This window comes from Camelina sativa, chromosome 7 (genome assembly GCF_030686135.1).
Source record: "Camelina sativa cultivar CO46 ecotype springtype chromosome 7, ASM3068613v1".
In the NCBI taxonomy this organism is placed as follows: domain Eukaryota; kingdom Viridiplantae; phylum Streptophyta; class Magnoliopsida; order Brassicales; family Brassicaceae; genus Camelina; species Camelina sativa.
The window spans coordinates 28,997,760-29,020,440 of record NC_141886.1 but is presented as its reverse complement, the minus strand read 5'-3'; the positions used below and the strand labels follow the sequence as shown (position 1 = coordinate 29,020,440).

Genomic DNA, 22,681 nt, shown 5'->3' with positions numbered 1-22,681 from the left:
ACTAGAAAGCCATTCCTTGAGTTATACGTCTTAGAATTCTCTCATATTTTTATGATGATTTGGATACACGAAACTACTTCAACAAGTCCATTTTCTTTGTTATATATATTTCAACAAAACTAGCATATTGATATCATAGACTCATAGCAGTCGTGCTTTTTGTTATGTTGGAAGAGCTTTCTTCCAAGATATATTATTAAAGTTAAATATATTGTAATCAATTTTATTTAATTTGGTATTTTTGTATAAAAATTCGGTTTGCATTCGAATTGATAATTTAGGGTTGGTAGGATCTTCTGCCTACCTTTAAACAAAACATTTATATAATTCTCCATAAATTATCTTCTGCAAATTGGAAACGATAGTAAATTGTAAACACACACAATTTAATAGTAAAACCCTAATTAAACATTAACCAATACTATTTGAAAGCCTTTAAAAGATATATAATTTCAAAATTTTGATATTTTTATTCACGGCGACTAAAAACAAGACACAAGATCCGTCTTCGACACCTTATAAGACCACCAATCACAATATCAGCAAGATCGTTGGGTACTTAATTAGTAGAAGAGGGAAGCAAATGCGGAGAAAAAAGGGTAGAAAGAGAGAATATAAAGACAAATGGTGTAAGTCAATTTGTCCTTTTGAGTGAATGAGTTTTTGAAACCACCACAAGCTTTAGTGTGTCTATCTAGAAGGTAAAAGCTCGTCAGAAGACTCACATTACCTCCCGTATATTTCAGGTCGTCTCTGAATGCATCCACTAAATCCCTCGGTGTAGCCACAATAAAAAGAATCGTTGCACTTGGGATCTCTAGCAATTCTGCAAGTTTTTTAACTTATAGTTAAGGAATGTACACTTGAACCAGTTTCTTGGAGTTGAGAAAACAGAAAACAGTAATCGAAAACACTAAACCGTAAGCGTACCAGGAAAATGGTTTGGTAAAAAAAGCCTGAGAACAACTGTAAAGAGTGCGATCCATTTCCCAAATCCCGCCCTGCGAACACACAAATCGAATACTTAATCCAATTGTTACATGCTTAAGAGTCAAGAACAAAAAGCTTACCTAAAAAATTGGAAAATAACGAGAGGAAGGCTAGCGCAGAGGTAGGGAGCTAATAGTGAAGTCAACATGTTGTTTGGGTACTTCCATTTCGTTCCATCCAAAATCATCAGGAAACTTTTAACCACATAAAAGGTAATAAACATATATATAAGATGAAGAGTAAGTTATACATAAATCGTATAGTTTAAAACATGAAAAAATATGACTGACACAGCAGCGAAGCACGCGACCCATCTTAGGAACAACGTGATCATAACTAGGACTCCGTTGCTGTGGCTTAGCTTCTCTGCCGCGACTTGAAACTCAGCCAGGAACTCAATCTTTTCCATTTCAATTTATTATAAAAGAAACCAAAATAATAAAATCAGAAGCAAAGCAGAACTCAAGTTATAAAAAGGAGAGACAGAACAAGTAGATGACCCAAAACCGAAGTCTTCGTCTTAGAATCCAAAAAAAAAAAAAAACCTTGTGTATATGTCACGGATAGCTAATATTATTAATCCAATATTTTTTAGGTAGCCATCCATAGTTGAACAAGTCTTGAGAAGAACATTCCAAAGAACACCATATCTACCGGTTTCTAGTTACAATTTTTTCTCTAACGTCTTCAATTTTTATTAAGTTGACATCTTATTCATGTTTAGAGAAAGTAAAACACATACAAAATTAAATAAAAAATATACGATATGTTTTCTTACATATACGTTACTCGCTAATACGTTAAGAACATGTAGAGTCACAATGCTCAGGTAGGATTCTTGTCGAATTGACTACTACAAGAAGTAAGGAACCATCTGTACATGATCTCTAACTTGTTGGCTCGTTATGAAGGGAATTTATAATCTTCATATCACGTGAAAACTCTTATGGTTCGCCACGGAAAAACAAGTTGCGAAGCGCCTCCACGTATATCTATGGACAAGACCATTGCCAAGTTGCCAACTACATGACCGGTTACAGAATTTTGACTTTAGTCAAGGCTAAAATGTGTCGCACCTCACGAATTGCTTCATGAGAGTCATCATATAATAACAAAGTTGCTGAATTTTTTGGGGCTAAAAGTTGATTAAAATAATTATATAAAATGGATTCCCTTATTCTTTAATTACTTCTTTTATTATTACCCACTCTCTAAGAATCTGAATGGAGATGACGTGTCACGTCAATAGACAATGAAAATTATTTTGTTATCTTGTTGTATATATCATCATCATATCGAAGTCTTTTTTTTGTCACCTAAAAAAAATGGCTTCGACTGTTTCGCTTTCTTTACTCAGCGGTGGTTGCGGAGCTCTCCAGGCACGTTGCGCACGCACTGCGTATGTTAGCCCACGAGCAGCGCATCCTAGCAAACCAGCGCCTCCTACGTTTTCACTATCCGGCGCCTCTCGTAGGAATATGTTGTTTTCTTTAACGGCTGCGACGGTGGTGACGGGACTTCAGCCCGCATCAATGGCGGAGGATATTCCGTTTTTCGGTATAAGAAAGAAGCTGAAGAAGGCAGAAGAAGAAGCGGTGGAGATCGTTAAAGAAGGTTTCGAGACGGCGGAGAAAGGAGTTGATGCGGCGGAGAAAGGATTAGAAGCGGCGGAGAGAGGTGTAGAGACAGCGGAGAAGGAAATCGTGACCGCGGTTAGTTTTAATGGATTGACACAGGCCGGAGCAGTCGTGGCCGCTGAGTTCATCGGAGTTCTCCTCGCCACGTCAGTGGTGAATGGGATTTTAGGACCAGAAGCTCAGAAATCGTAGGATTGAAAGATTCTAATGTACTTTTTGTGTTGGAAATTAAAGAAAGATTTGTCTAATTTTTTTTGTGTTAATCAGGTTTTGTAATATCATAATGACATAAAGTCATAAACCCCATAACGCAGAGACGAAAAAGATAGAAATTATGTGGTCTATTTTGTTTCTGTTTTCATTTTTATTTCCATCGACAAAAAACTAAATTGTGTGGCTCATATTATAAATATACATAGCTATTAAACGTTTCAGTTGCTCTCTGATTTTGATGGCACTCTTCGGTCGATATGATAATAATATAATTATTTTATTTTAATTTTAAAATGTTTATTAGAATGTGGACTTTTGATATACTATTATACTTAATACTTCCTCTGTTCCAAATTATAAAAAAAAATTAGTTTTTTTTTTGTTCCATTCTATAGGATTTTTTTTATTGGTTAAATATTTTAAATAAATATTTAATCATATATTTTATGTAAAAATAACAAAACATTTATGATTTCTTAAACCTTGATCTTTTAGCTAGAAAATCTTATATATTGGAACAGAGGAAATATCACTTTGGTATACTATATTGTGGATTTTATTTCCAATAATTTATCATGACACTATTAAAACTTATTTCAAACACTAGATTTTCATGAAGTATATAAGAATTAAAATCTTGATTGAATAACACAAAACTTTAGAATTTTACATATAAGATGTATGAATATCATTCATGTTCAATAACACCAAACTTTAGAAATTCATGTTCAATATAACAGAATTTTACATTTGCCCTGATTTTTTTTCCTTTTCTTTGGACATAGTTTTAATGCATAATTTAAAATCAAAGGTAGTATTAGGCGGTAATTAAACTATGTTAAAATCCATGATTCACATTTTGTTAATTTTGCCTGATAGGGTTGTTTAAGAATTAAGTAAACTTGGCGATGTTAAATGTGGACAGCACCAAATTGCAGCAAGAGCATAATGGGTTTAGGTTTTACAGTGTTTCTCATTTTAACATTTCATTTTTGTGTATATAAAGGAAAGCGTGAAGATAATGTAACCAGGAGATCAAATGTTATTAGCTCAATTAATAAAGACTCTAAGACAAAATTTAGAAGTCGTCAGTTCGAGTAACATTTGAAAAGAGACCAAATAAAATGTTATAATCCCTATTTTGAAGAGATGTACGAAAGGTTGAATTTTTTTAGTTATTTGAAAGAAAAAGAAAAAAAAATATAGTCGAGAAGCTCTCCTGACACCTGAAGGAAATGCTCATATGTTATTGTAGAGTATTCAAGCATCGAGTCACGGATAGAGGATCAAAGAAAAGGACCTTGTTGGTTGTTGGTTGTTGCTTCTCGCATAGTTTTTTACTAAGCGAGATTTGTGTTTTTTGTGTTCTATATTTTTTCAGACAATAAATACATTGGAAAAGAAAGCAAAATGGAGAGATATATTGATAACGAAAAAATACATAACAAAGGCTTAAAATCCACGTTTACAGAATTTATTCTTCCTTTTTTTTTAATTAAAAGAAAGAAGAAGAGGTTTATCGAGAGAATGCGCGGAGTACTCAAATATGTCATTGTACAGTACTCAAGGGCCAATTCATGAAAAGATCATCTTGCTTGTCACAAACCTTGTGACACAAGGTTATTAATAAAACAATATCACTATCATGATCTAGTCTTTGAAGTCCATTTTCTCGCATATGATTAATGATACGCTTAATCGGGGTCAATCATACGCGAGAAATAGACTTCAGAGACTAGCATGATCATGATAGTGATATTGTTTTATTAATAACCGTGTGTCACAAGGCTTGTGACAAGCAAGATGATCTTAATCGTATCATTAATATTATATATATAAAATTAATTGGAATTTAGACAGTTTTTAGGCGGTTCAGGCGTTTACAAATAAAACATTATATATATAAAATTGAGATATATATATATATATTTGGGCCTTTGTTGGACCAAATCTTTGAAATCAGGATTATTATCTATACTCTCAGATATATGTATTTTGACTTAGAGAAAATTTCAGTTTTGCCCCTCTGTGTCTTCTCTTTCCTTCTCTCTTAACGACAAAACCGATCAAAAAAAATTTCTGCCGCCGATCAAAATTTTTGTTTTTCTTCTGACCAAAACCATGGCTTCTCAACTTCTCATCAATACCATCTTCACCACTTTCAACACCAATTATTTGGCATCCAAAACACAAAATCTCTCTCAACCAAAACCATGGATTCTCTGATCTAATAAATCCAAAATCATGGCTTCGCTGATCCAATAAACAAAGAACCTCTCTCAATCTCTATTTCGTTGTGCATGAAGAAATCTAAACCCTAAGGGGATACTATCTTGTGAACCCAAGGGTTTGAAATCATAAACACTAAACAAATCAAAATTCTCCTTCAATATTTTATGAATCAAACGAAAAAACTGCAGAGAAGAGGGAGATAATCGGATGCCTTTATACCCATCGAAATGATTGGCGGTCAGCTGCATCGTTTGAGAGAGATCTGGCCATTCACGGCGAACCGCTGGTAAGATCTGAAGCGAAAGGAAAATTGTGTTGCAATGAGACTCAAGATTAAAACGTCTTTTGGTTAATGAGAAAATGCATGTTTTCGAGAGTCTGGACTAAACGTCCTACATTGATAAGAAATAATAAAAAAATGCCTTATTCTGTAATTGTTACATATAAAATTATATATAAATATATGTTAGAAAAATAAAAAAATAACAAATCATAAACAAAAGTTAGAAAACACATTTATTTAAATTACATTTATTTAAATTACATTAGTAACATATAAACATTTATAGTTTACATATACAGATATAAAACTTAATAATTTAAATATATGTAGTTAAAAATCAAAAATAAACTATTAAATTAAAATTTATGTAATTTTAAGCGGATCATGCGGTCATCTAGATGTCTGCTAACCGCCTAGCGCCTAGACGACCGCGTAGACCCTAATTAAAATTTCAACACCTAATCTACCTACTTACGTTATTAATTTATTACTATTAGTTACGTGTTCACTGATTACATCGAATCAAGTTTAAATCAGTGAAGGATTTAGAGACTTTTAAATTAAACGTTGTATGTAGAGCCAATAAGTAAACGCTCGCTTATCTTTTTTTTTTTTGCTTCTTCTTAATATCATACATTTCCAGTCCTATTCTTTTGGGCTAAACTAAAAGAACAAGCTAATTTCCTTCTATTTATTTGAAAAATAAAGTAAAATACTAAATACTAATATAGTTAACAAGTGTTCAACAGATTTTAGATTTTTGTCAGCCATTCAAGTTAAAGTCAAGACATAATTTGAATTTGTTATTATCAACTAAAAATCTTCACTCATTAAATAGTATCAAGTTCAAATCAATGAAATCTTTAAAGACAATATACCTTTGTTATTATAACTTAAACGTTCACTATAATTACAATGTATCATATCTGAAACAATGAAGTTAAAAATGAACGCTCAATGTATACAAACTTCAGAAATGTCAAATGCTAATTTCACATTATGTATTAAAAATTTTAAACAGTTTAAAATACTTAAGGATATGCTATAATTTTTTTTTCTTTTTTTAGATTCTAAATGTGCAAGTTAAGTTTATCAAGACCTAGTAAATTTCAGTTAAAAAATATATAACCAATATCTAAAAATAACTTATTTTTCCTACCAATGTAACTATATTTGATTTTATTTTCCTCAGCAAAATTGAATTAGTCATCTACTAACTAATCAATTGACACATTTCAAATTGTCTATCAATTACAAAAAACAATAAAAAAAAAATATTGCATGAGCGGTTAAGATATCAATTTAAACACACGATGTCTCTCATCTCTCTCTCTCTTTTCTCTCGTTGTTGTGATATAATCTAAGGTTTCTAAATCTCAACTTTTGTTGTCTCCTTAAAATTTTTCTCAGAAACATCTCTCCGTCATTTGTTCCTTAGTTTTGTAATCAATCTTCACGACTCCTCAGGCACTCTACTGGGAATATCTCTGTCTTTTCCTTTCTCCTTCATTTCCTCTCTCACTCTTTCAAAAATCCAGTAATTATTTTTAGGTCATCTAGCTTTTGTATTATATTTTTTTCTTTCTTGTCTTTTTTTGTTTGGGGAGATTTTTAAATTGTTATGAATATTTTAGGTACCTCGTTGAAGGTCATATGAGAACAGGATCGGAGGTTCTCCAACGATCGGGTACGATTTCTTAAATTATTTTGATTTAATCCATTTTATGTGGATTTCAGATTTTTTTTTTGTCCTATAATGAGATTGATTTTGGCTGAAAACTGATGTAATCCAAAATAATTAAATGTTCATAGTTATGTTTTGTTTTTATTGTTGAGAGAGTTGATGTGATATGTTTAATTAAAGGATGATCCAAATGCTCTTATTTGTTCTTGGTTCCTTGTATTTTTAAGCTAAAACGTATGTGGTTGTGTTTCTTGTGCTTCAAGGAGAGACATGTCTTACATTACATATTTCATTTGCCTTGTTTTTTATGTCTTATTCCGTTATTTTTTTTTTTTTTCTTTTTTGATAGAGTTGTTTCTTGAGAGGGAATGGCTTCAACACCTTGTGCGGCATGCAAGCTCTTGAGGCGCAAATGCACTCAAGAATGTGTGTTTGCGCCGTATTTTCCACCGACTAATCCTCAAAAGTTTATATGTGTTCACCGAGTCTTTGGAGCAAGCAATGTAACAAAGATCCTTAACGATCTCCACCCTGACCAACGTGAAGAAACTGTTAATTCTCTCTTCTATGAAGCCGAGGCGCGTATACGTGACCCAATCTATGGATGCGTTGGACTCATATCCTTCTTACAACAATACCTCAAGAAAGTCCAACAGGATCTTGTCACTGCTAAAGAAGAGCTTTCTGGTTACATGGGACCTGATGCTGTGATTCCGCCGCCTTACCTTCCTCCTCTAGGTAACAATCCTCCACCCAATTTCATGATGTCTATGGAAGGAATGCCACTTGGAGTGATCCCTCAAGGAGAACCCTTGATGATACGTGAACCAAACTTGTCTCAGCAACATCAACCGCAAGATGAGCAGTTGCAATTCATGGCTTCTGATGCACAGAGAATTGCTGCAATGATGATGGAGAGAGGGGATCAACAAGGGATGTTCAATGGCTACGGAATTGACAACAATGGGTCGGTTACAGCCACGGGTTATAACCAAATGGATGTGAACGATCACGGTGCTAGTGGGTCGTTGTCTGGACCATCTCTTGCTTTAGGAAGCTTTGGTGATCCTTATCAGATGGGTCAAGAGGCAGACCATGGTCATATCAACCATGATCAAATTCAGACACAGCTCATGCTTCAGCCTCCATTACAAGAAGGTCAAGAGCAAACAGAGGTAGGACAGTTTCTGATGCAACCAATGGGACAAGAGAATCTCCATGAAGAAGAGGAGGAGGAAGAGCTTGAACCACCGGTTAAATGGAGGAAATCTGAGAACAAGGAAGCTAGTTTTTAAGAGACAATTGCAATAAAAGAATCAAATACACTTTTTTCATTTCTTGGTTAGTTACTAACTCTTGAATATCTAATTTCTTTTTTAATCGACCGTATTAGTATTATTCATTCTCACTATATTTGCATCTATAAAATTCAGCATTGTCAATATGCAGCACTTCTCTATACCGATAGCGAATTTAATCCGAGGATGCCTCAGAGTTTCGCTGGGGTTTAGAATATTTGGGACTGTTGCCGAATATGGATTCTGTATAACTTCCGAAGATACAGAGGCTTACGCTGATACTTTTAACACCCTAATGATGTTTTGCTTGAAACTAATCCCGGAGGTGAATCCAAGACTAATAGTGTCAATAAATACGTAATTGGTAGCTCTTCACAACAAATCAGAGTGGCGCAGCGGAAGCGTGGTGGGCCCATAACCCACAGGTCCCAGGATCGAAACCTGGCTCTGATACAGAGTGGCTTACGGTCTTTATTTTTTGTCTTTATTTTTTGTCTTTATTTTTTTTCAGACAAAACATATTAAGATCTTTCATATGATACGTTGCTGTAAATCACTACCAAATTTAGTTTAAGATCTTAAGTTTCTGTTACAAGTACAAAAATATACGCCAAAATCTTATTGCAATTTTCTCTGTCTCGTTTGTTTTTGCGGTTAAAATAGAAGAATCTACTCAATTAAATTTTGTTTACACGTCTATGTTTTACACTATTTTACATTAAAAAAAAAACAGATACAAAACATCTACTCTAATTTTTTCACTTTATCATATGTACCATACTGTAACTTGTTCTTCATCATTAAAATCTTCTCATGTGTTGTACCGTACACTCCTTTTGATCTCTCTTTAACATCACCCAATTGCTTATGAATTTGAACTCCATACTTCTCCCACAACTTTGGAACTGTCAAGCCCATCACCAATCCTGTAAATGCCAGAGAATCAAGAAACAAACTTGATCACACTTACGGTTAATGATACTACCATTTTGAAGAACAAAAAAATAAAATTGGGACCATTTTGAGAAAATTATCAGTTTATCACTACGATCGATGTCAATAGCACACCACATGATTAATGATTAGGCTAAGGAATTTATAGTTGAATAAGTATTACGAAATCCGTTGTGTGGTGCACGACCAACGTAGTTAATTACGTACCTATGAAGAGACAAGTATGGAAATCGAGAAGCTTTCCAATTCTTGACAAGATCCAAAAACCTAAAACGGTTCTCGCGAAAACAAACCATTCACTCTCAGCACCGACTCGGAACATCCATCTAACAATTTCTTCCATTAACATCCGACAAGACCTCACTGTCTCTGTCACAAACTCCTCCGACACTTCTAACCCTGACAGCTCCGGTTCGACCCTGTCCAAAAATTAATAAAACATACATGAGCAACTAAAATTATATATAAGACCATTTTTAAAACGTAATCCGTTAAAACATGGACCGTGCGTTTGACATAAACAACTGTGCATGTCAGTCGAGCCTATCTGAATCAGAAATTATTTGTCATATAAGAATTTGTCATTTCAAATAGTTTTGAGATGGAATATTAATTACTTGCTGAGAAGGCGAAGTAAACTTCCCCAGAGGAAAACCATAGAGACAACAGCGATACCGATCCAAGAAACAATGGTTATGGAATTTAAACCATAAAAGTTGAGTAAAATCCATGTCGACGTTGAGACTGTGAGTATAGAGAAGGCTAATTTCTTCCTCCTCCATAAGTAAATATCCTCCACAATATCTTCGATGTAATTTATGAAACATATAGCAAGGAACAAAACAGAGTTAAAGTAAGAATAAAAAGCAAATTTAGTTAGTTGGTTATATATATATATATATATATATATATATATATATTGGCTTAAGTTGCTTTTACCAGATTTGGGTGAGGGATCTTTGGTCACGTCGTTAGCCATGGCTGTTTTGGATAATGGTTGATAGACATGTATATTGGAAATTGATAAGAGGTAGACTGCGGGTAAAGTAGTTCTAGTTCTTGATGCATGTAACACGTCGTGGTGGTTATGGTGACGTGGTAGTCATGCATGGTTGATATGTGTTGCTTGATAAGGAAACCATGTTCAACATGTAGGACTACTCGGACGAGTAAAAAGTTAGTTTAGATGTCAAATCGTCTTGAAATGAAAGATATATCTATATGACAATTTCGTCTGTTTCTAAAAATTCATCAATTTGGATAGAAAACTCGATGATATTGATATGCAAGGATAAATTGAAAACGATACAAAAATGTTAGTTATCCAATAGGAGCAAGTAAATTTTTGTTGATTCACAAAAGTGGGCCGGGTAAATATATATATTTTTTTTTGAAAAAGAGTAAATTTACGACCACATGAAACTTCTTATTGGAAGATACTTGGTGAATAAATGATATTTGCGTATATTTTCTTTTATATAAATGATGTTAAATTTTTAGTAGAAAAAAATATAATGTGCATTTTATAACTCTGAATAGATAACTAAGCCAATTTTCTCTTTGTTTTAAAATGTAAGTAAACTGAAAATAAAATGTAAGTTTTCTTAAAAATGTAAGATAGAATAAGCCTCTAAATTTAGCATTCGAGACAACGAGAACTTAGAATTTGGCGGTTCTAGGAGGCTTTATCGGATCGAGTTTTCTATTTTTTGTCTTCTAAATTCTAATACATGCCTATAACAATTAAAAAAAAAACAGTAAATAAATGCCTATAACAATTAAAAAAAAAACAGTAATTAAACTAGTTTATAGAGAGCAACATGGAAAAACCGAGCTTATTGGTTACGCATGCATGTGTGTGGATTATTATGTAATAAAATTGGATTCCCAATGAGAATTGCCTTTTAGGGATGCCTCACCATGTTCACAAGTTACCACTCGGTTTGACAATTGACGTAATCCACCTTCATTTTCCTTTTAAAACTAAAAATAGCTAATTAATAACAAATGTCAATTAGTGTCTCATGAGAGTTAAATAGTTTAGGCAATTAAATTCATAAATTGAGTAATCGAAATCTGTATTTTCCGAACAAACTTGTTTTACCAAATTTGTTTGCCAACTTAGTATTAGCAATGGCAGTTTAGCATGTAAAAAAAATGTCAAAAGAATGGTTGAATTATTAACTTGAAATTCGGATAAAGATCTATAGTTTTTTCCATTAATTTTTTTATAAATATATTCATGAAACTTGTAATCTCAAATTCCACGATCCAATGATGCATTAAATGAGAAGCGGTTCGTGGCGGTGACTATAACTTCTCTTCTACTGACATCGAGTCATCGACCACGGCCAAACACAACTGTACAATATAAAGACAACAATATGTTAATGCAAAACTTTCTAATATATGTAAACCGAAGCTAATCAAGATACAAATTCATGATTTCATCCTAGATGTACGGCGAATTACCGCAACTTATTATTAAATACAAATTTTATCATGGAGATAATTATATTTTAACATAATAACATAACCGCAGTTGTAATACTCTTACAGAAAGGAAAAAAAAAAAGATTTTTGCATGACAAGAAACTACGTAGATGGTCAAAATTATACCCAAAAAGAAGAAAAGTAGATGAATATGTTAGAATTCAGATCCGAAATCCGAATTTTATGCTAAGGGCGAGTTATTTTATACTTGCTGAAAAGTGAAACTGATAACAAGAGGTTATTTTTCATAAGTCATAACTCAAATAAAATCCATTAGAAAACTTTAATTTACGGAGAAAAGAAACAAAAAAAGGGTTGCGGCAATTGCATGAATTACGGCGCAAAAGAGCATTGGTGCCTTTTTGTGTGTACATATGCATGGGGATTCACAATATGAACTTACTTCGTCACTTCCATTTGATTACTTCTCTGTTTTATACTCACTTAGTCACTTGTATATATATTTAAGATCAACCTTAATTGGTAAAATATCAAGAAAACTAATAGTCTCTCTCGACCATAACATTACTTATCTAGACAATGACGAAGCAGACAAATCTCTTGTTAGTAGGGTTCTTATTGGCTTATTGTTTTAGCTCAGTTTTTATGGTAAACGCAGAGGACCCTTATCTTTTCTTCACTTGGACTGTTACTTATGGAACCCGATCTCCGTTAGGTGTTCCTCAACAGGTTATACACTGTTCTGTCTCTTTTAATTTTCTTTTCTGGTTGGTTTATGTATTATAATATAATGTGTTGTTATTGTTTTAATTTTTCAGGTTATTCTTATCAATGGACAGTTCCCTGGTCCTGCAATTGAAGGTGTAACAAACAATAATATCGTTGTTAATGTCATTAACAAGCTTGATGAACCTTTCCTCATCACATGGTACGTAAAATTTATACATGATGGTCGTCTTTAAATTGGGTTCAGATTTAAAACAAATTGATAAGGTTCTAACCTAGAACCAGAACTTGATACTTTAGAAAAATGCGTAGGAACGGAATTAAACAGAGGAAGATGTCGTGGCAAGACGGAGTTTTGGGAACAAACTGTCCGATCCAACCAAACTCGAATTGGACTTACCATTTTCAACTTAAGGACCAGATCGGTACTTATACATACTTTGCTTCGACGTCTATGCACAGAGCAAGTGGTGCTTTTGGTGCACTTAACATTAACCAGAGGTCAGTCATCTTCGTTCCTTACCCTAAACCAGACGCTGACTTCACTCTCCTCGTCAGTGATTGGTACAAGATGGGCCACAAGGTACTAGTATAATACAAGATTTAACTTTCGAAGTAACCAAATTTCTTTTAGGGTTTAAATAAGCGCAGCATCTAAATATATGTGCCTCGTTGTTGTTTTTGATAGGAACTGCGAAGGAGACTTGACTCAGGTCGTGCTCTTCCTCTTCCGGACGGCCTTCTCATCAATGGTGCCTCTAGAGGTTTAGTCTTTACCGGTCAACATGGTAAATCATCATAACCAAAGATCCATTTGTCTCCTTAATTCAACTTTCGATTCTTTGTACTCTTTATTGATATCATGTTTTATGTGTTTGTAAAGGCAAGATATATAGGTTTCGGGTATCAAATGTCGGGATATCGACATCAATTAATTTTAGGATTCAAGGACACATGATGACTCTCGTCGAAGTAGAAGGCTCTCACACTTTGCAAGAGGTATATGAGTCACTTGACATACACGTTGGCCAGTCTGTCACCGTGCTGGTCACACTGAAAGCTCCAGTTAAGGACTACTTCATTGTGGCTTCAACACGATTTACCAAACCGGTACTGACCACCACAGGAATCCTCAGTTACCAAGGCTCCAAAATCAGACCATCTCATCCCCTCCCCATGGATCCTACTTACCATATCCATTGGTCCATGAAACAAGCAAGAACCATCAGGTAATTTATACGATTTAATTTGGTCACACAAAACTAAATTGAGCAATTTTATGGCAGCACCTAATTTGAAGGTCAATTAATATAGGTTAAATTTGACGGCGAATGCAGCAAGGCCAAATCCACAAGGATCCTTTCACTATGGTACCATACCGATAAATCGAACTTTTGTTTTAGCCAACGGAAGAGCGAGGATCAATGGGAAACTCCGGTACACAGTGAACCGTGTGTCGTACGTTAACCCAGCAACTCCACTGAAATTAGCCGACTGGTTCAATATTCCCGGGGTGTTTAACTTTAGGACCATTATGAACATTCCTACACCAGGTCCCTCCATTCTCGGAACTTCTGTCTTTGATGTGGCTCTTCATGAGTATGTCGAGTTCGTGTTCCAGAACAACGAGAGATCTATTCAATCTTGGCACCTGGACGGCACTAGCGCATATGTTGTTGGGTAATAATTAAGCCTAAGTTCTTTGATATCTAGCTATCACTATCACTCTCGATCTATCAGATTTTTTTGTTAGATTTATTGAAGATGCTTATAATTATAATCAGATACGGGTCAGGCACATGGAACATGGCCAAGAGAAGAGGTTACAATTTGATTGATGCTGTTACAAAGCACACATTTCAGGTAAAATCTATTAAGTACACTGAAAATTTTATGTATAAACTATAAATTGAACCCAAAAATTAGAATATCACATATATAATAGTTTATGTTGTAAATGTCTAGTAATACTAAATGCATGCATATGAACTATTTATGGTGCTAAATGTTCTATATATGTGTGTAAAAATAGGTGTATCCAATGTCGTGGACGAGCATATTGGTATCACTAGACAATAAGGGAATGTGGAATTTGAGGTCACAGATATGGTCAAGGAGATACTTAGGTCAGGAACTCTATGTTCGTGTATGGAACGACGAGAAGTCTCTTTATACTGAATCCGAGCCTCCTGTTAACGCTCTCTTCTGCGGCAAAGCCAAACGTCCTCGCTTTTGATTTACATTAACTTTTCTAAAATTATAATATATATCCTAGCTTTATTGTTATCAGCTTTTAATATACATGTACGGTTATTATTATTATTATTATTAACTAGGCCACGAGGGTGTGACGTTTAACAAAAAGACAATTCTGTTAGTTTCAGTGATGCGTTTGCAAATCACGAGCCTAACAACTTGCAAAACAATCAACAAGTGAAATCAACAAGTGATTTATTGCCGTCGGATATTGGTCATCAAACATGCCAAACCTAATCACCACAAAATTACTATGATGAAGAAGGAATGAGATGATGTGAGGAAAAAGAAGTTGTGAGAAAGGAGAACGACAAAAAAGAATATAGAAGGGTAGAAGTTTGGATAACAACAAGAAAAAAAAGAGAAGCTTTGACAAAAACAAAAAAAGAAAAAATATCTTATTTGTTGGATTAAATTTACGAACGGTAAAACTACAGTTCAATCCTTATAACTGTTGACTAACCAATAAAAAATCTTCATTATTTTTTTTATTGTTTACGTTACCTTTTAGTTCTAAAAACTAAATGTGTATATTATGTTAATGTAATTTATTTTAACATCAGTTTTCTGAATGATGTAAATTTTGTATCATTTCTTAAAATGATTTTTAAAAAAATTAATAGATACATCAGTTATCTAAATGATGTAAGTTTTTTACTTTATACCGTTTTAAAAAAGTGATACAAACTAGTAAAAATTGTATCAATTTTATTTAATTGATGTCAAACAGATTAATTAAAACATTAGTTAATACAAATGATGCTAAGTCATTATATTTACTTTATTTATAAATAAATGATTTTAAATAACATTACTTAGATTTGTGATACAATCTAAGTGATACAAGACACACAATTTTTTGTAGTGCATTTGGTTCCAACACCTGGTGGGGAGCACGATCATTGCACTTACCTCTCACGATGGATGAGACAAGGAGAGCTAGGCTCCATTATCCGAAGAATGGAAAGGTAGAGCAAGTCAATATTTAAATAAAAAATAGTTATGCATTATTTTCTATTGATAGAGGTGAATATATATATTTTGACCAAAAAAAAAAAGAGGTGAATACATATATATAGAAGAGAACTAGTAATGTAGAAGTGTCTTCTTTTGTTTATTCAAGTTCATTGATTTTATTTGTAATCTTTGAAACTCAAATTTTCTTTCTGAATTTTGCTTTAGTACTATAGAATCGATGCAAAAAGTTTTCAAATAGTTCACATAAAGGCTAGAGCATTTTCTGTTGTTCCACATATCGTGGCTTAGATCTGTCAATTACAAATGGTAAATCATGAGTAATATAATATTTTAGAGAAAATGTCAAAATAAAGAACGATGATGATTGTGAGATAAAAAAACGTATAAATACAAGGGGTATTTTCGAAAATAACTCTTTTCCATGTCTTTTTTTTTTAAATAATTTTTTATATTAATCATTTTCAAAACATTTTCTTTTTATTTATAAAATGATCAAATTACTTTTTTTACTGACAGCCAAATATATTGTCATCAAAATTAAAAAAATTTCCACCAAAAAATGAAAAAATTTTTGACCAAAAATTATTTTTTTCTGTCAAAATAAAAAAAATTCCCGCCAAAATAAAATTTATACCAAAATTACAAAAATGGATTTTTCCACCAAATTTTATGAAATTTATACCTTATAATTTTTTTTAAAAAACTTTGAAAAACCTTTTTAAAAAAGTTTACTAATGTTTACAGGTTGGAAACTTTTTAAATACCTTATAAACGCTTTGTAAATTTTTTTTGGCGGGAAAATATCTCGAAACCTTTTTTGGCAGAAAATTTTGTTTTTTTATTTTATTAATTAAAATATTTTTTTATGTAAGGATAATGTTTATTGAAAATTAAAGAAGACCAAAAATGAAAACACAAAAATAAGAGTATATTAAAAAGATATTTCTAGCAAATATTTTGGATATATGTAAACCACATGTTTTATTTATAATTTTATGAGACACCTACGAAAGAGACGTAGAAGGTAGGTCCCCATTCTTCATTTGCTTGGATTTAACATCTCCTTATTGAGCCGAACATTTATTGCCTTTATAATCCCATTTATATATAAAACTTCTCTATCGAACAATCAAATCATATTACCAATACCAAATTTTAATGGCACAAGTGAGTATATATATATATTTTTTAAGTACAACAAAATTGCACTAAAAGCAATATGTAAAATATGGTAAATTAACAAAATCGATTTTTTTTTGTAAAAACTAATTAATTTTACCTAAATTCCTTATTAATAGCAAATTTGTTTCCTATATATCTGTCCCAAAATAAAATAAAATAAAAATAAAAAAATCAATCATTAAACTGTACTGTATACACTAAAAATAAACAATCAGTTAAATTAAATAATTATATATTAAACAAAACAATAATTGTATTATTTTAAATAAATACAAAATATTATTCTGATTGATTATACATTATACAAACAGTTATATTTCATAATTTTAGTGTTTTATCTTGATAAAATTATAATACTTTAAGAATAATTGTATCACCGGTTAAATATAAAAAATACTAAAAATTAAAAATATATAATTTTATTACTAAATTAAATACCGTTAAAATCAAACATCATTATAAATAAAATTAAATAATTATCCCGTGATGTACCACGAGTTAAGCATATATTTGAATTATAACATGAGACATTACATTAGTGAACAACCGGCCGTAAAGCATTCTCAAACATTTATCGTTATTATCTTTGCATTTTAACTTTAAAATGGAGTAAATTGGATATATTAAGAACTCACTTGCAAATTTAATTGTTTCCTTAAACAACACTTGTATTAAAACGAGGGTATATATGTAAGTGATAATATTGGGAGGAAAAAGAGGGATGTTTGAAACACCATAACTCGGAAATAAAAATAGATCAATTTAGAACTTTGAAAACAATCGTATTTGTTTTTATGAATAGATTCAATTGATAAAATAAAATTTAGATTTTATTAAAATTTGACCACTCTTAGAACAAAAATGTTCATAGGTTAAAATATCATTAAACAAAGGAATTTGTATAAAACAAACCTTTCAAGTCATCATTTTTTGCATGTTTATCCTACAATTTCCAAAAATACAAAACAAACACATGAAGCCAAAAATAATATACAATATAACATGTCAGTAGGGGCGGATCTAGCAAGGGATTATGGGGTCAGCTGACCCTACTTTTTTAAAAAAATTCATTTTAATCCTCTTAATATTACATTTTTATAGCTTAATTTTTTGTTTGGACCTCTCTAAAAAAGATTTCTGCCTCCGCTACTGGTTGAAAATAGTATAATAAATCAAAGTTCTAACGATGAGGAGTCCAAATTTATATTTAATTTTTAAAAATATAGTATATGTGCCCGTTCAAAAGTTTGGAAGATACATATAAAAACTATATTATATATTATTTTTTATTTCAGAAAATTAATTTATATTTTCATGAGATGAAAGGTAAAGTTACAAAAAATGCCCATTACCATTAGCGGACAACCTCCAATATGAGTTCCTCCAATATGAGTTCGAACCATTATTATCCTTGGTCGAAAAGAAGACAACCACACAGTCAAGTTAGACTTTGTATCTTAACAAGTTAGGTCGGCTATGAGATAATATAAATTGAGACTGCATCAAGATTTTCTCTTTGGAGTTATACTTAAAAGATATCTTTTTTTCTTTCTCTGTCTCTTTTCCTCTCATCAATTAATATATGTTGGATAATCAATTATCAGATGTCAATTAACAACTAAGTCTGTCGATAAGTTGGATCAAGATTAGTACTTTTTCTTTCTTCTGTCCTATTTCCTAAAATATTTATGATTTTTTTATTTCTTTCATTTTTATGTATTTTATAAGTTTCTTTGTAAAATTATCTTTATATTTATTTAACATTTTTGTGATTATTAATTTTCAATGATTAGGCCAATCTTTTTAAATTAAAAATTACATCTAATAATTTTGTAGATAAAATAATTTTTAATATGTGCACTTTTAACCAAAATGTTATAATCAAATATTAAAATGGGACAGAGGAAACAACTAATCTATTATTTAGCATTTACAGCTCTACTGGACCTTTTAAAACTAACAAGTCAACTTTTAGGCCAGGGTTATACTATTACTTACCACCAGCTTGAATGTATTGTTGTGTCAAAAAGGAAAAATAGTATATTTTAAGAAATAAGATAAGCTGATTACAAAACCAATGCACAATGTTGATATGGTAATCCTTTTTTTTTTTTTTCACTAAAGGATTCTTCTTCATTGATAAAACTGGAGTTTTACAAAGATTTTTAAGCTAAAGCCTCAAAGGATAAGAGAAACTTACAAACAAACAACTTCTAATACAATACCAAACCCAACAATGCAAAGCTAATAAAGATTCAACTCTGAAAATCAATTCCCGAAGCTTGGAATGGACTCCAAGAACAGGAAGACAACGATGCTTGGAAAGGATAAAGATGCAGCCAAACAAATTAGCAAAGGACTTGTAGAACTGAGATGAAGAAGAGCACCTACCAAGGATTGAAATTACCACTCCTTCTAGACTGCTACATCTTCAATTGAAACTCAACCCAATACCTCTTGAAGTGCTTCAACCAAACTAGGCAAAGACACGAGACTACAACTGTTGAAATGCTTCGGTTGAAAAACTTTATTTAATAAGCGGGGAGGAATCCTTATAACTAATCAGTATTTTGATTTTGCATATAATATTAGATATCTTAAATACTGATTTTTTTAGGAGATATTTGGACAGTTGGAAGTTTTTAGGAGAATAAATGTTCACTGTATCAGTCATAACTTTTGAACGTTGCTTCGATTGACCCAAAATCATCTCCATTGGAAAGTTAAATTAATCTCCTGACTTTCATTAGGACTATGAAGATAAATCCCAAGGGAAGGCCTTCATATGATGCATCCTGCATAACCATCTCTTGTTTATTTTATGTTTCTTATTCTCTTAAGCACAAAATCTCTTCTACAATTTTTCTTTTTTAATAGTTTTCACTCCAAGACCTAATAAAGATAACTACAGTAAAACCTCTATAAATTAATAATGTGGGGACTTTGAGATTTTATTAATTTATAGTGATATTAATTTATCCATAAATTAATAATTATTAATTTATCGTATAAATTATAAATTATTAATTTATAGAAATATTTTTGCAAAATACAATATTATTCACTACATTAACTTTTAAAATATTTCTAGATGTAAATTTGGAATTTTTTCCTTAAAATCATATACTTTTTTAGAATTTTTCTTTATATAAAATTCCTTATGTTTTGATATAACATATTCAATTATGTTAACATTCATATTTCTATAGAACCTTTGTCTTTATTTGTAGACACGAACGTGAACGTACGAGCTATTCTCGTCTACTATTTTTTTTCTTTACACAAAATCTTAGCTATGGCTTCTCATCTAAAAGGTGTTGCAAAAGCAACCATGACAGACCAAATACGCAAAGAGTTATGTGAGTACAAAAGAGATCATACCAAATGTACTCAAAAAGAGTTACAATTGTGGATTCAAGAAAAATTTCAAATTCAAGTTAGCCAAGGTACAATCTCAAACACACTCAAAAGATCAGATGAATATCTTTCCACCAATCTGGAATCCAAAAAAGATATCAAACGTCACAAACCAGCAAAATATCCAGAGATGGAGAAAGTTCTTTTTGAATGGTTTCTTCAATACCAAGATCGTGTGAATATGACCGGAGAACTAATTTTAGAGAAGGCAAAAGTGACTATGAAACTTGTATACCCGGAACAAGATTTTGAGCACCAATTTTCTCAAGGCTGGCTTGAAAAATTCAAATTACGACACGGTATCAAGTCGTTTCGTCGGTTTGGAGAAAGCGGTTCAGTTGATGTTGAAGACATGGAAAAGAAGCTGGAAGCTATAAGAAGAAAAATAGATAAGTTTTCTAAGAAAGATGTTTTTAATATGGATGAAACTGGTTTGTTTTATAGGTTACAAGCTGATCATTCTCTTGCTACAAAACAACTTGAAGGCAAAAAACAAGACAAAAAAAGGTTAACTGTTGTTATTTGCTGTAACGAGGATGGGTCTGAAAAAATTCCCTTATGGATTATTGGAAAATATGCGAAGCCGCGCTGCTTCAAGAATGTCAACATGAATAGCTTGAATTGTCATTATCGAGCCAACAAAAGAGCTTGGATGACAAGTGTTATTTTTGAAGAATATATTCGCTGGTTTGATCAGATAATGCATGGTAGAAGGGTTTTGTTTGTGGTAGATAATTGCCCAGCACATCCAAGAAATATTGAAGGATTACATAATGTTGAGTTGTTTTTCTTGCCACCTAACATGACGTCAAAAATCCAACCTTGTGATGCTGGAATAATAAGAGCTTTTAAAATGCATTATCGAAGGAGATTTTACCGTGAGGTTTTAGAAGGATATGAGTTGGGACAATCTGATCCAGCTAAGATCAATGTTTTGCATGCTATCAATTTTGCGGTCTCTGCTTGGACAACTAATGTTCATGGAGAGACAATAGCAAATTGTTTTCGACATTGTAAAATTCGTTCAAGGGATGCCGTATCAAGGAATTCAGAAGAGGAATCACTTTGTGAAGATGGTATGCAGGAACTTGAAGTGGTGATTAATAATCTTGGTTATCGAAATAAAGTGGATGTCAATAGTCTACTCGACTATCCAGGTGAAAATGATGCATGCTCAGAAGTTCAGAGTTTAGAAGAGATTGTGGCTTCTGTCATTAATGTTGATGAAGAAGCTGAAGACGATAATGTAGAACCTTTGGAACCAGTTACACGTAAGGAAGCAATTATCGCGTCTAGAACTCTTCACAACTTTTGGATGCAAATCGAGAAGACAACACCAGGAGTTTTTGATGCAATAAGGAAAATCAGAGATGAACTCCAACGAGATTCCAACTTTAAGAAAAGACAAACAACACTAGATTCATATTTTACAAAATTGTCTTAGTATTTATGCCTATGATTTATGATTATTAATTTATGATATTATTGGGACCATATTTTATAAGGAGATTTCGAAAAAATTATTATCTTATTATCTTATCGAATATTGTTAATTTTTACATTGTCCCGACTTGGGACCAGCAAAAATTATTAATTTATCGTGTTTATTAATTTATAGAATATTAATTTATAGAGGTTTTACTGTAGAATGCAAATGCAACCTAAAATGTAATATGAATGCAAAATCCAAGAAAAATGGAAATAAAGGGTCGTGTGACAGTATATATCATCGAATTATTCATTTGCATTTATGTGAAGTTTATTTAAGGTTTTTGTGCAAAATAACCCTTTAAATGGTCATTTTTTGCAACTTTACCTTTCATCTCCTAAAAATGCAAATTAATTTTTTTTTTTTTTTTTCAACCAAACATTAATCAAATTAAAAAATAACTCCAAGATTGGTTGCCCAAACCGGAGGAAAAGAGTTTACAAAGGAAATTTCAGAGGAAAGCAATCTTGAAGAACGGGCTAGACAATCTGCCCTTACATTGAGCTCTCTAGACAATGCAAATTAATTTTATGAAGTACAAAATAGTACGCAATATAGTATTTATATGTATCTTCAAAACATTTATACGGGCACATATAATATATTTTTATAAAATTAAATATAGATTTGAACTCGAGACTTCGATTTAATATACTATTTTTAACCATTTTAAATTTGATGGTGCTGATGACATGTTATAATGCATATTATTTTTGGCTTCATGTGTTTGTTTTGTATTTTTTGGAAATTGTAGTATAAACATGCAAAAAATGGTGACTTGAAAGGTTTTTTTGGGTACAAATCTCTTTATTTAATGGTATTTGAACCTATGAACATTCGTTCTAAGTGGTCAAATTTTAAGAAAGTCTAAATTTTGTTTTATCAATT

General features: G+C 31.9%; 5 protein-coding genes, 1 non-coding gene and 1 pseudogene across 8 annotated transcripts; 5 read left to right on the top strand and 2 right to left on the bottom strand.

Moving 5' to 3' along the window:
* Positions 1 to 450: 450 nt before the first annotated feature.
* LOC104702891 (cold-regulated 413 plasma membrane protein 3) lies at positions 451 to 1,573 on the bottom strand. Its single transcript, XM_010418812.3, has 4 exons — positions 1,281 to 1,573; positions 1,071 to 1,184; positions 931 to 1,001; positions 451 to 826 (listed from the first exon to the last, which is right to left on the bottom strand). Exons 1-4 carry the CDS (start codon positions 1,397 to 1,399, stop codon positions 564 to 566), a joined length of 567 nt encoding a protein of 188 aa, XP_010417114.1. The 5' UTR covers positions 1,400 to 1,573; the 3' UTR covers positions 451 to 563.
* Positions 1,574 to 2,031: 458 nt separating this feature from the next.
* On the top strand, positions 2,032 to 2,875 carry LOC104702890 (uncharacterized). The gene has a single exon (XM_010418811.3). The coding sequence runs from the start codon at positions 2,316 to 2,318 to the stop codon at positions 2,817 to 2,819; it is 504 nt and encodes a 167-aa protein (XP_010417113.1). The 5' UTR covers positions 2,032 to 2,315; the 3' UTR covers positions 2,820 to 2,875.
* A 3,722-nt stretch (positions 2,876 to 6,597) lies between these two features.
* Positions 6,598 to 8,941, top strand: LOC104702889 (LOB domain-containing protein 10 pseudogene; annotated as a pseudogene). Of its 2 annotated transcripts, none has more exons than XR_015562477.1 (4): positions 6,598 to 6,906; positions 6,990 to 7,042; positions 7,389 to 8,380; positions 8,489 to 8,941. The product of XR_015562477.1 is annotated as an LOB domain-containing protein 10 pseudogene, transcript variant X2 (transcript). The 2 variants fall into 2 exon arrangements; XR_015562476.1 differs by having other exon boundaries at positions 8,473 to 8,941.
* On the top strand, positions 8,719 to 8,790 carry TRNAM-CAU (transfer RNA methionine (anticodon CAU)). The gene has a single exon. It is a non-coding gene; the product is annotated as a tRNA-Met (tRNA).
* Positions 8,942 to 8,978: 37 nt separating the features above from the next.
* LOC104702888 (reticulon-like protein B13) lies at positions 8,979 to 10,433 on the bottom strand. Its single transcript, XM_010418806.3, has 4 exons — positions 10,231 to 10,433; positions 9,909 to 10,095; positions 9,499 to 9,710; positions 8,979 to 9,263 (listed from the first exon to the last, which is right to left on the bottom strand). The coding sequence occupies exons 1-4, from the start codon at positions 10,268 to 10,270 to the stop codon at positions 9,082 to 9,084; spliced, it is 621 nt and encodes a 206-aa protein (XP_010417108.2). The 5' UTR covers positions 10,271 to 10,433; the 3' UTR covers positions 8,979 to 9,081.
* Positions 10,434 to 12,255: 1,822 nt separating this feature from the next.
* Positions 12,256 to 14,835, top strand: LOC104702887 (L-ascorbate oxidase homolog). Its single transcript, XM_010418804.3, has 8 exons — positions 12,256 to 12,474; positions 12,564 to 12,673; positions 12,784 to 13,054; positions 13,160 to 13,259; positions 13,355 to 13,700; positions 13,786 to 14,151; positions 14,256 to 14,334; positions 14,504 to 14,835. The coding sequence occupies exons 1-8, from the start codon at positions 12,325 to 12,327 to the stop codon at positions 14,705 to 14,707; spliced, it is 1,626 nt and encodes a 541-aa protein (XP_010417106.1). The 5' UTR covers positions 12,256 to 12,324; the 3' UTR covers positions 14,708 to 14,835.
* A 5,347-nt stretch (positions 14,836 to 20,182) lies between these two features.
* Positions 20,183 to 21,748, top strand: LOC104704992 (CENP-B homolog protein 2-like). The gene has a single exon (XM_010420986.2). It carries the CDS (start codon positions 20,183 to 20,185, stop codon positions 21,746 to 21,748), a length of 1,566 nt encoding a protein of 521 aa, XP_010419288.2.
* The last annotated feature ends 933 nt before the right edge of the window (positions 21,749 to 22,681 follow it).